The 18,538-nt window shown below is 43.5% G+C and overlaps 1 protein-coding gene and 1 long non-coding RNA gene across 2 annotated transcripts; one reads left to right on the top strand and one right to left on the bottom strand.

The window, feature by feature from the left end:
* Positions 1-382: 382 nt before the first annotated feature.
* LOC125293629 lies at positions 383-3,890 on the bottom strand. The gene is made up of 3 exons (XR_007193384.1): positions 3,872-3,890; positions 1,324-1,439; positions 383-425 (listed from the first exon to the last, which is right to left on the bottom strand). It is a non-coding gene; the product is annotated as an uncharacterized LOC125293629 (long non-coding RNA).
* A 3,586-nt stretch (positions 3,891-7,476) lies between these two features.
* On the top strand, positions 7,477-18,215 carry tmco4 (transmembrane and coiled-coil domains 4). The gene is given in 15 exon segments (XM_048242067.1): positions 7,477-7,616; positions 8,228-8,378; positions 8,556-8,730; positions 8,941-8,968; positions 9,098-9,227; positions 9,866-9,963; positions 10,337-10,480; positions 10,791-10,910; positions 11,982-12,146; positions 12,465-12,517; positions 12,519-12,602; positions 13,610-13,694; positions 13,969-14,086; positions 14,202-14,319; positions 17,271-18,215. Coding segments are annotated over 15 exon segments (2,238 nt in total). The 5' UTR covers positions 7,477-7,570; the 3' UTR covers positions 17,994-18,215.
* Positions 18,216-18,538: the final 323 nt, after the last annotated feature.

The raw sequence follows: 18,538 nt of genomic DNA, 5'->3' as shown, positions 1-18,538 counted from the left end.
GGAGTATCAGTTCAACATCATATGAGAATGATGGTATCGAACGGAGGGGCCACTGTGAAACGCTCCTCCTATATGTCCGCACAACTGAAGATAAGCTGTGGATTGAGTCTGGAGATCCAATGCTGGCTGTGTCAAGGGAAGAGATGGAGGATGACCGAGTTGGTGTTGGAGGTGGTGGTGATGGCATGTCCTCACTGCTCCACAGAATATGCAAGACAGCCTTTTCTGAAGGTAACTCTGCTATGTCAATCAGGTTGCAAACTGCCTGGCCAAAGTCTGAGTCTTCATACTGTATACAGAATTCACCCACAAGTTCAAGTTTTGACGCAGTTCATTGTACAGTTCCTCTAAAGTTTCAGGAGCTTTGGTCAGCCGAATCTTCTACGGACGAGTTTGGGATTTATGTGGACCAGAAGCAACAAAGCCTGTGAGGACAAAAAAGAAGAACAGATATTTGCACGACACTTTAAACTGAAACCATATACAGTCATGGCCAAAAGTATTGGCGCCTCTCAAGAAGTGTTGGTTTTTAAGCTCAATTCACACACTTTTGAAGGTTTTTTGATAAAATAACAACAGCTCAATACAACTGAAACAATTGGTTTCCCCAAATGTAACAAAATATCACCAAAAATACTGTGGGAAGTGAATACGGCACAGTCAAAAGTATTGGCACGTTTCACAACAGGTGTCTTTTGCAGTGATAAAAGCACACTTTGCATTGTTAAAATCAAGTGCTAAGGTTATGGGTAGTCAGACATCAGCTGTGGTAGCACTCCTGAGAAATATAAGCCCATTTCTAATGGACAAAAATCTCCAGTTTACTCACTATACATCTCTGTTGGTTTATATGGACAGTATGAGGTTTTCTTCAAGTAGAATCGAGTTTATTATCCTTTTATGGGCTTATACTTCTCAGGAATGCACAGCTGACGCCTGACTACCCATAACCTTAGCTGTAGATTTTAACAATAAAAGTGTGCTTTTATCACTGCAAAAGACACTGCAAAGACACAATTGAGAGTGCCAATACTTTTGACCGTGCAGTATTCACTTCCCACAGCATTTTGGTGATATTTTGTGTTGAATTTGAGGCGACCAATTGTTGTTTCAGTTCTGTTGAGCTATTGAAAATATCCTGGTTTGGTTATTTTATAAAAACACCTTCAAAAGTTTGTGAGTTTCGCTTCGAAAACCAACACATCCGAGGGGTGCCAATACTTTAGGCCATGACTTGTATCTTGAACACTTAAAAACAAGTCATTAACACATGATAAAATTATCATACAAAGAAAGAAAACATACAAACAGAAGGGTGCTTACCATTTCAAGTTACTGCAGTAGCCAAGTCCTTGGGGTCACCATCAAAGTTCTAGCAACTTGGTATGCAGCCAATGGGTGGTAATCGTTCAAAGTCTCTGGATCCAGAATCTCTAAATCTGAGTAACAGTTATCAATGAGTTGGTAAGACCGATAATGTTCCATGTACCAAGATGATAACCTTGTGGTGACAAAATACACTTTCCACCACTTGTCCACCAATATGTGTAGTATTCTAAAGAATTCTGGCAGTCCACTGCATTCACCCAAGAGACACTATCATGTCCCTCACATACTGGGTCCCATACAAATGTACTTCTTTGGCAAGAGACACATCATCTTCATTTGGGTACTTTTTTCTATTACTGTCCTGAGCTTTTCATCTAAAGATGATATTTTCACTCTATCTACACTACCAACATGCAATTTTGGCTTGAACAATTGCTGGGTGTCAAGAAGATATGCCATGAGCTGTTGATGCTTAGTGGAAAGGGTGAGTAGTACATTCTTAAAACAGTGAGCATCATTGATTGCCTGTTTGAAAAACTATGCTTAGACTCAAATCTAAACGCCCACAGATCCACCAATGGCCCAAAGCACCGTGTGAGATGCACATAGTGATCAATGAAGTGATGCTTTGGTTTCAACTTAAATTCAGGAAAGGTGCCAGTGATCAACTGTCGATGGTCAGACAATTTATTCCCCTAAGTAACATAATGTTCCCTCTGATAACGTAGTAGACACCGAAATCTCCACAATCTCTTTAAGGTCCATTAAAATTTCCCATGACGGCTCTTGTTCAGGTATATAGTTCCCGATCAAAAGAGGTAGCAAACGTAAAAGTGCCCAGTTTTCATGTCCGTTACCGTTTACCTTTCCAGATGCAAGGCTCGTCTTTGTAATTGGCTGTGGCTTGTTGACCAAATCAGAGAATTTATATGGAAACTGTTTTATGCGGTTATTCAGTCCATCGAATGTAATGAAACCTTTTCTAATCAATTCTTTCAAACACAAACATAACTCCACTGCGACAACACCTTCAAATAGATCATGCAAAAGATCAGGGAGAAATCCAGTAACTGGGTGGAAGAAAGACAACTTACTTAAAGCACAGGATGATTTAACCCCATTCACACATGGCTTAGGCTTATCACTCAACTTGAGTTGTTCCACAAAAGAATCATGTTGTGTCACAGTTCTTAGTGGAAAGTTCCTTGGCTCACAATTTCCAATTTGGTCTCGACTGATGCAACAAAATCTGCAGAATTTTTCGACATTGAAAGCTTCCTGAAAACCTGCTAAGCTATGTGCACCAAGGTTATCAGCACAGACACAGAACACTGTTCCCTTTACAAACGTATCTAGGGCCTCAATATACACTCCTGACTTTTCAAGAAATCCAAGATCCTTAATCAAAGGATAAAGAAAGGCATCATACCCAAATTGTCTGACATCAACAGTTTTTCCAAGACAAGCCAGTTGAATTAGGGGGAGAGAAGAGCGAAACTTGCTTGGTAAATTCAACAAAATCCAATAAACAGCTGTAATTTTATGGATTTTTCTTGAAGATCCCAAAGGATTACATAGTTCCAGGTCATCTATGTAAAGTCCTATAGAGATACTTGCATCTTGCACACCCAGAAGACCATTGTCTTTGTAGTACTGTCCGTCTCGAAAAGAGCAAAATTGACCTGGGTTGTCCCCCTGACTAAACACCAACTTCTCCACAAAATCTGGCTGTCTCAACAAAGTTTCAAGAACCTGGATGATTGAAACATAAACAAATGTTTGTTTATGGGTTCTTTTATATGTATACTCAGTAGGCTGAATTACAGGGAACTTCTCTTTAAAAAAAAAAGATTCCTCCTGTGATCAGTGGCCAATGCACCCTTTCCTTCAGTGCTCACAAGTAATGGATTTGTTTCCAAGACAGCATCATTAATCTTATTGAGAACACCATCATCTAATTCAATGCAGTGTTCTGCAAGCACTGCTTTGATACCTTGTTGAGAGGGGATTTTGAAAGATGTAAAATGTCATTAAACCCCTCAACTATTTTCTGTACAGCTGCCTACTAACATGTAATTCAGTTTGCATAATGAGAAAAACCCAGCAGCCCTGTGTTCAAGAGTCTCAGCATCTACTTTCTCCTCCTTTTCTTGGACATCTGAATTTCCAGAACTACTTGGAAATGCATCTTCCTCACTACAGATACCTAATGGTTGGTCAGAGGCATCTGTCTCAATAGGCTCATTTTCTAAGTCTGCTCTTAAACAGGTTCTGATATCACCATGCTTGTGTTTCCTACTTTTGTGTGAACTAAAAGTCTTTAGATTGTTTGTTTTAAAACTACATCTCAAGAAGGGGCAACACACAGTCTCATGTTTTTTTAAATGGCGTCCAAGGTGAGTGAAGAAAGACTGCTGTGTGCAGATTTCCCGGAATTCACATAGATCACAAAAAAAGGTGAATTTCTCTTGTATTTTGGCTGTCCTACAATGTGATCTAGTCAAATGTGACTTTAAAGGCCAGGTGTTTTAAAAGTACATACACAGTCACTGTAAACACACGGGCCAGTAAGCTCCTCTTCCGTGCCTGAGTCGATGGTGCCTGAGCAGACGCTCTTGACTGGCGCTGGCAAAGCTGCAGAAGCAACACTTCATAGAAAACCTAGGACAAAAATAAGAGGAGAAAATGAACACAGCGACATACTTCAACCGTTCACGCGTTAATGCTGTTGAGCTTCAGAGCTAAACACACAAAAAGTCGCATGCTAGAAGCTAGATCTATCTAGTTAATTACCGTATCAAACCGAAGTTTTGCATCACAGTTATAGCACGTTAGAGCTAACGTTAACTTAAACTACCCTGGTTGCAGCGCATGGTCACGAGCAGCAATGTAAACTATAACCACCGCCGGTGCTTCGTTTTCATGTCAATGAGCAAAGCAGACGTGCATAAAGCAACGCAATCATTCATCGAGTATAACAAACATAACGGCAACACACATTTTTCAATTAATATGTGGACAATAATTATATTGAGCTTAGCTGTTCAAAATAAGCTAACCGATTAGCTAGTGGGGGGCATTTGTATTGTCATAAACGCCTCGCCTGGTTATGATTTATCGATTTTGTTTCCCGCAATGAAATATAATACAAATATAAAATGCATGATTACCTTACCCGTTAGAAGGGACATTTGTCTTCTCTTCGACGAGACGTCAGGGAAAGTTACCGCCAGCAAAGTGACAAGATGGTGGATTCAAACTTTCGAAGGGAGCTCCTGGGAAAATCCTTGGAAACCCCGTCGCAGCCGGTTGCCATGACAAATTTGAAATGAGCATGCGCAGATAAGTTGACCTCACTCTGACTGGGTGTCAACTACAACTTCAAAGTAAAATCAACTTAATTTATAAAATAAGATGAACTTTTCATCAGAAACTTCTGAAAGTGAGTTCAAGTGGCTCACAACAGACAGTTCAAGTTCCTACTGGCAATTTTATTGTCAGTGAATGCAAAAATCTTAGTAAGGTGAACAATTTTGACTTGTCGTTTTTACAGTGTATGTGTTTATTGCTCACCGATACCTCCTTCTTGGTGCCCCTGGGGTGATCTTTATAACCTGACTCATCCAGCCCCACTTCTGTTCATGCTGACAGATGAGAAGTGAGAGGAGGAGAGAAGATGAGGGGAGAGGGGAGGAGAGGAGAGGCATTGTGTCTGACAGTGGTTGTGTCAACCTTCTGGGGGCATGCTCGGGCCTGTCCAGTATTAGTAACTCTGTCTACAACATGTCTGAAGTCAGGGAATAGACCCCCCCCCCCCAAAGAAAAAGCACAGCACAGCTCAGCACAGTCCAATGTGCTGGGATCTGTCAGTTTTATTCCCCAGAGAGGACGAGATGAGAGAACGGGGCGAGCGTCCTGCCCTTTGGGCGCTGGACATTCTATGTTTACTGTGGGAATGGAAATAAACAACAGAGTGGATGATGCGCGGGGGCAGATAAAGATGAGACCTGACGGGAGCCAGATTTGTGAAATAGATATTTCAGCCGTGACCTCCTGTGTCAGATACACAGTTTACACAACTGCTGGGTCTCTTCACCACTACAGCATGTGTGGCAACAAGCCTGTGTAGCATTCTCATATTGAGGAAAGATGAATTGCGCTTGGATAAAATGAATATCTAAATAGCACCTTTTGGGAAAGACATTTCTATTTTTAAGTCGGCCTGTAAAAATATTTAGAGATGATATGATAATACTGAAAAAGCAAGTGTTAGTAGTTTTGTTATTTTTATTTTGTGAGTCAACAAATGGACACATATATGGTTGGGGTGACTCTGCTTCACCCACCTGGTATTTTAACAGCATCAAACCAGTAGGCCACACCACAAATAAAACCTCTACAGGCACTGTATATTCATATGTGAATTAATTGCCCAGTCTTCATAAACAGTATTGTTTTGAATTCCGGCCTAAAACAATGATATGAAGGTCATGTAAACAACATTACAGTACGTGTAAGTTAGCAGTTTAATGGGATCACAGAGGCACTAAAGATGCCCTGCCTTCTCAACCAAGACTCAGTGGCGATGCAATATCTATGACTTTTCATCGTTAGCTGCTGTGCACACAGCACAGGAGGATATATCAAAAGTGTTTCTAAATTGAGATACAATGGAAGTAATTGACAGGAAGGGATAATATGAGCTGTCCCTATTCAAACAGGATGAACAATGGAAACTTAAATAAACATAGTGTAGGCTGGGAGTCCTGCACTGACAATGCGGTAAATTATTTTGGCAAAGCACTCAGATCTTCACTAGTGGTACTGATTCCTGCTGCGCCTCCACAGTAATCCCCCTCTGGTTGGCCCCATGCCTCCCATATACTCCCTTACGCCAATCAGGGTGCTGATTATTGTGAGAGCAGAGATAGTGCCTGGCAGGAACTGGTGTTAGTGAGTCAGAGCCAAAGACAAAGGGCAGGGGTAAATGATAGGAAATCATTTTAAATGACTGGGGACTTTCTGTCTTTCTTTATATTTCTTTGTGTTCATTTCTTCTATTTCTTTATTTCTTTCATTCTCTCTTTCTTTATGTATATTTCAAAAGAGATATATGGCCTCCCAGTCCCAGTCCCAATGAATACATAACATGGGCAGGTTAGACTGCAGTGCAGGATGAGTCACCAGTGCCCTTCAGATGTGCATCTCCTTATTCAGACAAAACCACACTGCCAAGGGAGCATGCTCTTAATGTGGCCGACTGCTAGATCACATCTGGATTACATGTCAAAACATCCATAGCACATAGCTCCACTGCTAGATTGATGTTATGATAGCTCCAGGGAGGGAATGTGGGCCCATATATGAGGTGCATACTTAATCAAACCTGGATGCTTATCCTACTACCCAAGCACCCATACTTGTGTTTGGTGCCAGATATGAGGATGGATGTCATTGATAAGAAGAACAGGGTGATTCTCAGAAAAAGAGTCGGCCCTAACAAGATAATCCATTTTGAAATTAAAGATGGCTAAACATATAAAATGTGTGTTATGTGTCTGTATCTATGGCTTGTTTACTTCCAAATATCACAGAAAGAAATGTTTGACATTGTATTAGACTAGGCCTACAAACTTCAATTAACTTATGTTTGTCTGATAGTAATTGTAATATTTAGATTCCATTGTATCCAATAAATTAACAATTAGTTTCTGCTTCATTTGCACCATTGCAAACATTGCGTTTTTTTCTGTGGCGATAGGTCTTCGTTACACCAAGGCAATAATGCTATGCAGTCCTGGTGCTTCTGAAGTCTCAGATGTAAAACATATGAGGTGTTGTAGCGCGTGCACATCACATCTTCACATAAGACTTTTAGTAACACCTGGTGGCCGTTATTGGTAACGCTAGGCCTATATTAAATTTAAAAATGTAATGCCTATATATATAAATAAAGTAGCCTATAAAGTAACCCACCGCAAGAAAGCTCAAAGTAGGCGAATCAGAAAATGTACTGAAACTGTTTTCTTGTCTACCGCAGCAGCACCACGTAGGCTACCAAATGACAACAAAGAAGGGGGTGGGGCTTCAAGTTCGAGGGGAGGAAGCTGGGTGCCGAAGTTTCTGATGAACTTCCCCCGCTGACGCTACAGTTCAGTTCAGTTAGCAAAGGGGCTAGTTATTGCAATGTTGGGACACATCAACAATTGTGAATGTAATCAACAGGCCCAGCTCGCTTAAAATGAATTCACCCAAAAGGACAGATACTGATCCAAAATTAATTGCAGGTATGGTCACAATTTTATAAGGCATGACTAGTTGCGAAAGATTGAAGCTTGAACGTTCAGTCTTGTGGTTTGCACATTTGGAACGTTGGCGTATGTTTTCCGTGTCATCATTCACAACAATTTTTCTTAAACATTTGATATGTGATATTATTAAACGTGTGAATAATTGTGTGTTATTTGTGTCATGTTTGGCTGAAGATATAATGTTAATGTAAACCATCTGTCACTCTGGCTTTGGCCAAAGACAGACCCATCAACGGTGAAACAGGGACGTTTTGATTAAAAGTTGAGTGAGTTATGTAACTAATGAGCTAATGTGTAACCAAACCAAATGATAAGTTGCCACACCACGTGAATGCACTGTCAATATGCGGACCTAACCTAACAGGAGTCTACTTTTTGAGAGTTGTGAGGTACTTGCATACTCCTGCTTGCCTTTTTAAATTTCTCACGCCTATGCATGCATGTCCTCTATTAGGCTAGTTACTTGTTTCACTCTTTCTGTCTTTATCTGTTGACGTTTTCAAATGTATTGCCTAACCTCACAACATGTCCTGCAATCAAAGCAGGACATCAATATCTTACAGCCATTTGTCAACCTTCTCTGACAGATTCAGGGGAAGCTGAACCCAATCATAGCAGTCAGCCTCTCTCAGGATCAGATGGGGTAGTTGGCAGGCAACTTAGTGAACCTGGGCGCTTTGCATATGCTGGTCTGTGCGGAGTGTCCCTGGGCAAGTTGTTCCCTGGACCGCATCAGAGGTAAAATATCTCACTGGCTGCTACACTTTACATAGTAACCCAGCCCCTTTTCACCTGAGCTACTTGCATTGCATGGCCATGTAAGGCTTGTAAAAAAGATATGACTGAGCTGCATGGTTAAAGGGTTGCAGTGGAGGGTGTATATTGGTGTTGGTGTGTGGCATTTTGTGGTCTCAGGAGCTTCCGGGAGCAGTTTCTGGAAGGCCTGGTGCAATGGCTTGGCCTGGATGAGTCTGTTATGCCAGTCATGGGAGCCTTTCTGTCTGGCTTGGGGTTCGAGGGGAGCGACACCTTCCTCTCCATTCTGCAGGAAGAGCCCCTGCTGAGCACGGGAGCCTTGCCCATCACTCAGGTGGCCCGGCCTACCAAAACTCTGACCTCTTTCACATTAGCATGATCTCAATTTATACATTTTATATCATATATTGTAAGTGGCTGTAAATAGTGGTATACACTAAGTACGTATTTTTTTTATCAGCTTTTAAATGTACATTTACAGTCACTTGTATCCTGTACGAATTGTATTTAATTGTAAATCAATGGTGTCTTCAATCTTCCACAGGACCTGGTGTCGTTTTCTGTGAAAGATGGTAAGCGAATTATGAAGCCAACATGGAAATAGTGTGCCGTCCATAATCTCTCTAAAGGCTTTAATAATTTGTTATGCATTTTGAAGGTAGGTGAGTATTGTTTGACGTGTTGCTGCCTCTCTCTTTCAGGTCTGTATGACGCCAGGGCCCGAGTTCTGATCCGCCACGTCAGCTGCCTGCTCCGCGTCTTACCGCAGCAGCTGGAAGACTTTGAGGAGACCATAGGAGAACGTCTCCGGGAGAGTGGAGAAGAAAGCGAGTGAGTGAGAGCAAAGACGTCTCCAGAATAGTGATGAGAGGGGATTCGGGTTCAATATATGTGGGTTTGTTTTTATGAGAAGAGCGAGGAGTGGGGATTCGGGTTCAATATATGTGGTTTTTTTTTAATGATATTTGTTGTTTTCAACCTTCAGACAGCACATGTAATCTCCTCAGACAGCTCTGGTGCGCTTTTCATGTGTGCTTGCTATAGTGCCTCATAGCCAGTGTGGTGTCATTTTTATTTTTCAACATCTAACAACATGAAACTGCTACTGTGCTTTCAAGAATGGCGATGGCTCATTAGCATTTTGATAGAGTGCAATTGTTGTGATATCTGTTCAAATTGATTTACCCTCACACAGTATGTGTTTATCTGTATGTTTGTAGCTGTGCAATCGCGGGTGTTTCATTTGAATTAAATTGTGGTTGTTTGTGATTTTGTTGCTTTCCATGAGGATTTGCTTCAGCTGTAAGTATTAGTGGTTTAGGGCTGTTGTGTGCCTCTTGGCTTGTTTCTGGAAGCCCAATTAAGTGATTGTCTTATTTTCTAATGACAGCCTTCGTCTTGTGCATGTTCAGCCGTTTCATCATCTCCTCTTCTCTTCCCCCCTTGAATCCTGTTTCTTTTTTTGACAGGGAAGAATCTTCAAGGCGACAAAAGAAAGAGAGAGGGCGTAAACTGCGACGGTACTTGCTGATTGGTCTAGCTACTGTTGGCGGGGGCACTGTGATTGGTGAGCATTAGAGTCCTACACACTGTCTCACTACTGTTTGCAGTGCACACTTAAGATTAAAGATTCATATCAGCCATAGGCAGGCGTCGTGACCTCTATTCTGTGAGCAGCTCAGCTAAAGCTCATATTGTGTATACTTCGGTTACATCATTGCCCTGTCACTGGACACACGTGTGTGTAATGTGTGATTGTTGGAACTCTTACACATGCTTCTGTGCATATGTGATTGTTTAAGGATGCTGGGCTGTTTAAAGGGAAAATGTGTGCTTAGCCTAGCATGTGTACTTAACCTTGCAATGTTGTTTCTGGGTTGGATAAAAGCATTTGCTGGATAAAGAAGTTAAAATACAGTGTGTGTGTGTGTGTTCTTGAGGTGTGACGGGTGGACTGGCGGCGCCCCTAGTGGCAGCAGGTGCAGGCGCCGTGTTGGGCGCTGGCGGGGCGGCAGCGCTGGGCTCAGCCACGGGCATCGCCGTCATGGCGTCCCTGTTTGGCGCAGCAGGTGCAGGACTTACCGGTAAGCTCAACAAAGACGGGTCCCTTCTTCCCTCTCTTCTCCTTTCATCTTTCCTCGCCCATTTCCCCATGAAGCCTACTCAGCGGACTCAGAGCCCAGCCACTCTTAGAGACACTTCACCTCTCACTATATTTCTCTAGGTTACTCTATCAGTCTTCGTCTCTCCATACATCTTCCCTCCTCTGTCAGTTTAAAAACATGGTCAGTCTTACAGCCTTTTTATGTGTCCAATGTGTTTTGCTGATGGTGATGATTATGATGATGATGATGATGTTGTTGTTGTTGTTGTTAATATTTTTGTTATGTTTAGGCTACAAAATGAACAAGCGTGTCGGCGCCATCGAGGAGTTTGAGTTCCTGCCGCTGAGCCAGGGGAAGCACCTCCACCTGACTGTGGCTGTGACTGGCTGGCTGTGCAGCGGCAAATACAGTGAGTGTCCGCCTGATGAACCCCCGCCGGTCGGGACGGGCAGATGTTTACATGGCAGCTAATTAGCATAGAGTATTCATGAGAGGCAGAGGCACTCGCATGTCCCCATCTGGGCAAGGACACCCAGGTGCATAAATTGCTTCAAGTGTGGAAGCCTTATTTTTGAAGGTTAACCTAAACAGCAGCACAGATGCCTGTGAGGTGGTAGCAGTGCTTGTACAGTTTTTAATGGTGCCTTAGGTATATTCACAGACATTTTAACAGAGGCTCTTAGCTTAAAGAAGCCCTATGCAGGTCTGGTTATTCCTTTGCTGTTTCTGGGTTTTCGCCTGATTTGGGCTCGCATTTTTCACAACATAGCTCCCCCTGCAGCTTCGGTAGCAAGTGACTGCTACGCTAAACCCCCACTAGCTAACGAGCTAGAAATCAAAAAACCAAGCTAAACACATACAGGGCTCACAATAAAACGGTCGAGCAAACACATTGTTCAAGAGACTATCAAATCACATTACAAAAACGAAGTTCACCCAAGGGTAGGCTACTTACAATTTCAACAGCAACAAAGCCAAGTCGGAGTCCATTTTGCAGTCTTCTTAGAAACTCTGACTACAACTGAATCTGAATCTGACTACATTTTTGAGGCGCGATTGGATACTTCCGCTGAGTTACATCTGGATGTGTTCGGAGCGCAACCAGAAAGTTGCATATTCAGTTTTTCCGCAGAAAAGCACTAAGGGGAGACGAAGCACCCACCAAACGACCCAAAAAGTGTTGTAGAACCATCAGAACGACTCTCAACCTGCATAATTAATGTCATTTTTGCTAAAATTGTTGCATAGGGGTTCTTTAATAAATATGCACTCTTTTTGAGTCTCTACATTCACCAATGCCATAGCCATCCTTGAAATCACAGCTTTGCTAATACTTTAAATGGAGATTTTTCTCCAGTGAAATTTCTCTAACAATAAATGCAAATATAATAAAATAAAATGCAAATAAAATGAATTAATACATATTTTTGTTATTTATAAATAATGTTTCTGATCAATATCAATATCGGTGTGTTCCCAGGTTCATTCCAGGCCCCTTGGTCCAACCTGGGGGCTTGTGGGGAGCAGTACTGCCTGGCCTGGGAGTCTCGTTTCCTGCGGGACCTGGGCTCGGCGCTGGACACCATCGTAGATGGCCTGGTCAGCATCGTGGCGCAGGAGGCTCTCAAATACACCATACTGTCAGGTGGGCTTTGCAGCCGACATAGTGCCTCGAAAGGGTTGTCATGGAAGCGAGGGAAAAAAAGAGTGGTGAAAAAATGGCAATTATGTAACGGTGGCAGGCAGGGCGACTGCCTCGGGTGCCGGCACTTGAGGCGTCACCTTGATTTTTACCTTTTCTCATAACGTGGCGGAACATCTCATCCTGGTGCGCTGTGCTCCTTTTGTCTCCAGACCTTGCAGGTGCTGGCTGAGTGATATCCTGTCGGTTTTTATCTCCTGTCTGGTTGTGTGTGCGCATGTGCGTGCGTGTGTGTGTGTGTGTCTGTGTTTGTGGGTTTAGGAATAGTGACTGCGCTGACATGGCCTGCGTCGCTGCTGGCTGTGGCGAGCGTGAATTGACAACCCTTGGAGTGTGTGTTTGAGTCGCTCAGCCGAGGTGGGCAAACACCTGGCCCAGGTGCTTCGGAGCAGGCAGCAGGTAAACCACGGTGCACTCCAATAACAACACTCTTGAATACCCACCTTTAGTGAATAGATTTATTTATTTTCTATTCATTTATTTTTTTGTCACTCACTCTGTTCAGCTACTCCTGTCTGTTTTTTCTTCCTCCCTCTTTAACATTTTGCTGTCACACCATGGCTTCCGCACCAAACGAGGCTGATGCGGACGCACTCACGTCTCGTTCATCTCCTCAGGAGACGGCCTTCCTCTTCTTCATTTTTTCCCCTCGCTCCTGTTAAGTTATGATGGTTGTCATGGGAGCGTAGCATGTGGGAGGTCACACGGCCTATTCTGATTCCCCTCAGGACTTCTCTGAGCAGCCAGCAAGGACACAGACTTACCCTGTGATACGTTTGGGGTGGGGATGGGCCTGGAGGAAGAGGAGGGAGGGGGGTGGTGGGTGGTGGGCAAGGCCAACAAATGCCCAGACTGTCTCACTCCAGCCCCTAACACTCCCTCAAAACTGCCAAGTCTTTCACAAATGCTGCATGGCAGCCTTCACCCCACTCCTGCCGTTTAGCACAAATGTAACTGTGTAACATAACACTTTTCACCACACTTTGTCACGGCACCCACCACCCACAAGCTTAGCATTCCCGCAGTCGGAATAGTTTTTCCTCCCGGTGCATGTTTCTGATGTGCCGCCGAGCCCAATAAAAGCCCTGTCAGTGTGATCTGCAGGGACTAACAACTGTTTTATCACTGCGGGAATAAGAGCCGAAGTGACAGAGAAGGAGGAAAAAAAGTGTCACGATCCAAACGCTAAAGTTCTCACATGCCTTTCTTCTTCCTGCTGTGAATTCATGGGTTTAGTTGTTTGAGCTGCACACATGGCTTCCCACTGTTCTTAATGAATAATTATGATGGATAATCATTCTAATATGAGCATTCACTGTGGCTTGTAGAGCATGTGTGTGCTCTTAATGACTGAAGTCTTTTAAAATGGCTTCCCTATTTATTTCCATTGCCTTCTCTCCATCAAGGGGAAGCGGCCCGTCAGCCTGATTGGATTCAGCTTAGGTGCCAGAGTCATCTACTTTTGTTTACAAGAGCTGGCCAACGACCAAGGTGCGTATGTGCTGGCTCACATAAAGAAAATTATGTCAAAGAACAAAAGACGAATTAGAGAGAAAGACAATTATTTTTTCACGTCCAAACCTCTCTCTCCCTCTCTCCCTCCATCCTTTCCTCTCTCTTTCTCTCTCTCTCTCGCGCTCTCTCTTTCTGCCTTACTCACTGTCTCTCACTCTCTCTGTGCACACTATGTGGGCTGCAAATGAGGGCCTAACCTTTTCGTGAGTGAGGAAGAGAGTGGGAATAAAAGTGTGTCTTAATCCCACAGGAAGTGAAGGTGTTGTGGAGGACGTGGTACTGCTGGGAGCTCCTGTGGACGGATCGGACAAGGCGTGGCAGCAGCTGTCCAGGGTAGTGGCGGGGAAGATTGTGAACGGATACTGCAGGTAAGAGAGGGGGATGGGAAATGAAGAGAGAGAGAGAGAGAATGTGAGATGGAAGTGGTGGTGCATTGTGGGAGCTCAGGTTGTCTATCTCCTCGGTCTGATTTCTTCTCGGCAGGGGAGATTGGCTTCTTGGATTTCTCTACCGGAGCTCATCTGTCCAGCTGTCGGTGGCCGGCCTGCAGCCCATTAGCCTGAGCGATCCGCGAATCATCAACGTGGACCTGTCGTCCGTGGTGAGTGAGCGAGCCAGCGAGGCACAGGCCACGGGACTCTCGATTCGGATCTCCCAGACACGTGATAAATGTCTGTGCCGTTGGTGTTGTTTTGCTGTCTTCTTGATTGTATCATTTAGTGAGCGGATGCTGGGTCTCTGAAACATGAACCATGCAAGAGTGATGGCCTCAGCAAGCGCTCCAAGCCCAACAGTAATGGCCTGGTCTCTGGCAGAGTCCTTTTTCTCACGCAAAAGTGGCATCATGCCCGAGAAAGGGAGGGACAGGTCATGTCATGCCTTGCATTGTATCGATTTTGTTTTCAATTTGGGGTCAGATTTTTTAACAATGCGCACACGTATTGTCATACACAGAGTACAGCAGTGTACAGCTTAATCGTATGTGATTCATATTGTAATGGCCATTTTATTTGATATTGTCATGTACCAATTTCATGACTTAGTTGGACGACTATTGCCTTAACCCAATAGTGATTTGTGGCTAAGCTCGATGGCTACAGTGTCACCAAGGTTGCCAACTCTCGCAATCGACAAATGTCTCAGTATCTCACGCCACACATGCCTTTTTTCATCAACATTTCATCTTGGCTTCCTTCGTAGCCTATTTTTGAGTTTTTGATTAAGCTGACAAGGAGATCCGTGCATATGCACGTTAGCAGGCTCATAGCCAGCTATGAGGTCCAGACCTCATTTTTTAAGAGCTAAAAATAAGATTTGAAGCTAAATATTAACCTGAATCTTAAAAAAACAGCAGTTGAAAACATCTCTGTGGCAAGTGCGTTCTTAATTCAGTTTTGTGTTAACGGTATCAGTGTCTGCTGTCTCTCTGTGTGTGACGCCATACAGTTTGAAAGGAAGAAAAAACATTTGGCATGCCCTTGCAGTGATAGACTATGATTAAGGTGGAACATGTGCTATAATTAATTAAAGAAAGGGATATGCACCTCCGTTCAGCAAAAAGACTGCCTGTGGTTGTGCCCCTACAAACATGTTGGCACAAAACGTCATTTCTGTCTGAAACCACGCATATGCTTAATGTTTTCTTCATTGTCAACCTGACTCAAGTAATCTATGATGATGTCCATGTTCGGTAGCCTATATGCTTTTCATTGAGTCAAGCGGTGAAATGTGGTAGTCCTTTAATGCATGGGATAATGTTGATGTGAGTCAGACAGAAGACCGGCCAGGCTTTAGTATTTTTGTCTGTCTCAAACTATGTCAAGATGGTGTGTTTAGCAATAAGAATTTGAAACATTTTAAACATTTTAAAGGGTGGTAAGGGCGCTTGTTGCCTCATTATTGAATGACGAAGAATGAGTCGTATTGTCTACTTGTCTAGACTGCCTAGTCATTCCCCTCACCTGAGCGCACTTCGGTTGAGTTTTTTTAAATCAAAAAGGCTGTCACTAGAGAAGCTAGACGTTTAGATTTTGCCATCGCTTCTGTTGTACAAGATATTGACAGTGCCCATAGTCACGTCCCACTACTGTACCAGACTGGCTGGCTACACCACACTAGATGAAATTCCCAAATTATTTGCATTGTCACATTGAAGAGCATTATTCTTATATTGTTGCATTATTTGCCCACAGGATTATACAGAGTGATGAATACCTCCGTATGTTTACTTCTGAGAGGCTCTGTCTGTCTGTGATGCTCTTTTCATATCAAATTATGGTGCCAGTTAATCTAATTTCCAAGCCTTTTGTTCTGTTTTGATATATTTTTGCCTTTTGTTGTATTTTAACATGTTGCTGGCACCAAATTCAAAATGAGCTTATATTTTTCATGAAATAGTCAAATTTGTCAGTTTCACAATTTGATATGCTGTCCAAGTCATTTTATAAGTAAATATGGGCATATGAGATTTGCAGATTATCACATTCTGCTTTTATTTACAGTGTCCCTGTTTTTGGAACAGGATTGTAGAATTAAGCAAAATTTTCAATAATGCATCTTCACATCATCCTCTCTATCTGAGCCTGTGACAGATCTGGTTGATGATTGAATCAACTCATGAAATATAGAAATGACTAATTTCTGGTTTGTCACAGGAAACCTTCTCAGCATTTGTGAATTCTTTCAGTACCTGATGTTGCAAGGCAAATGTTAGTGCAAGTGTACGCTACAATAGCCCTGTTTCGTGTCCTTGTTTTTTTTCTATAGGTGAAAGCTTTTGCATTGTATTCGTTATCTATGAGGGGTAATTCAAATGTTATCTTGTGAATGGCATGACTAAGTGAAGTGCCTCTGCGCTGGCAACTGCGGACATGCGCTGCATACTAATATGACTTCAGCTATGCCTGATATAGCCCCATAGTCCAGTCATCCCAGACTTTTGGCATTTTCACAGTTTATATGATTCTTAACGTCTCTCTGTGTTGCACATACACACACGCACACACACACACACACCCACACACACAAACAAGCAGTTAATTCGCTACCAGTACACGAAACTACACGTTTTTGGGGAAGATAAAATTAAAGACCGCTGCCGTTCACAGCACAGCTGCTCTCAGCTGCGTTTCGCACACCCCCGCTTGGACACTCCATCCTGCTCATAGGCCAGCACATGGTGAGACAGATCACGTGACTCCCTCAGCATAAACAAAAGACTCCATTAGGCTTTATTAGCAGGAAACACAGGCTCATAAAATTGCCAGGCCAGGGGACCTTGATCTGTACCCCGATGACAAATTCTGCTCACTGAGTGCTCTTTCCCTGTGAAATGCACAGATAACATTCCTTTGTGGGATTGTTACAATAACAGTAACAATAATTTTAGCTCAATTTAGTTGACATAAGGCTTAAATGGCTTAAATTTTATGAAAAAGAGAGATTTGTAGCACCCAGAACTTGGAGGACGGCAAAGAATGGAAATGTAAAATGTGATCAGTGTATAACTGATTTATTGTAATTTTTGCTTCTGTGTGTTCTACTACATCCCAGGTGAAAGGTCACTTGGACTACATGCGTCAAATGGAGACCATCTTGGTGGCGGTAGGGGTTCCCACGCGTGAGGGGGCAGGCAGGATGCCAGGGTCTCAGTCGCTGATCCTGGGCATGACCCAGGGGGTTCCTGGTGCAAGTGAGGCCCTGTCCGACCCAGTAAGTGGACAAGGCCCCGAGGAGATGCGCGAAGGCACGAGCAGCACAGCGACCACAGACCAGCAACAGGATGAGGAGGGGACCGCGACAACGACGACAGCGCTAGGCAGTGAGGTGCCGAGTGAAGCCGCAGAGGTGACAGAGGATGGCTGGGACATACCAGACATCTCCGACCTGCTGGACTCCCTCAATGACCAGGACGGTGAGATCCTGCACTGTGCTGAAAGGGACGATCATGACTCTTTACTTTGTCCAACCGAGGATGCCATTCACGAGGACACCCCGTGTGACGCAGAGACCTCGTCCAGTCAAGGGGAGGCTGCGGAGGACTCTGAACAGAACTCTTGGGACTGGAACACCACCAACTGGACCGCTGAACTCTCGCACAGCAATGACGGAGACCAAACACAAACTCCACACAAGTTGTGTGACCAGATGCCCCATGGCAAACCTGCCAGACGCCCACACCCATTGGCTGGAACTGGGCTAACTCACTCTTATCATCATCCAATGACAGATCACACAGTGAAGACATCTCGAGACACAAATGACAATATTCAATAGTTCAGGGAAACATCCTGGTGTGTTTTTATAGTAATTTAATTTATTTCTGTAAAAAAACAAATCATCACCTGTACTGTAAGTTAACTATATGTGTAGCCAACAATTTAATTTCAAAAGTCCTTGCCATGTAATGTGAACAGTCAGTATTATGTTGTAGTTGTATGCCATAGGAGGACCAGTGTACCACACTGCCAGTGGTAATTACAGATTGTCAAACCACAACTGAGCTGCCCTTTTGTGAACACAGTGGTAAGTGCTGTCTGCCCGGTTTCAGCCTGTTTATTTTCCCTGCTCTGACTTGAGTGTGGGGTGTGGGTGTGAGTGTGTGTGTGTGTGGGTGTGTGGGTGCGTGCATGCGTTTACAAGTATGTGCTATTTTATGTGTGTGTGTGTACGTGCGTGCGTGCATGTGTGTGTGTGGTTATGTGGTTGTTATGTTAATGACAGTAAGGCAGCAGATCTTTTAAAAACAGCCCATTTTTAGCCCCCCTGCCTCCCCGTGTCTTGGTGTGATAATGCCACGGCAACTGGATACCTCACCACAT

This window comes from Alosa alosa, chromosome 4, assembly GCF_017589495.1.
Source record: "Alosa alosa isolate M-15738 ecotype Scorff River chromosome 4, AALO_Geno_1.1, whole genome shotgun sequence".
In the NCBI taxonomy this organism is placed as follows: Eukaryota; Metazoa; Chordata; class Actinopteri; order Clupeiformes; family Clupeidae; genus Alosa; species Alosa alosa.
Note: the sequence above shows the minus strand (reverse complement) of the source record. Positions and strands in the feature narration are given on the sequence as shown.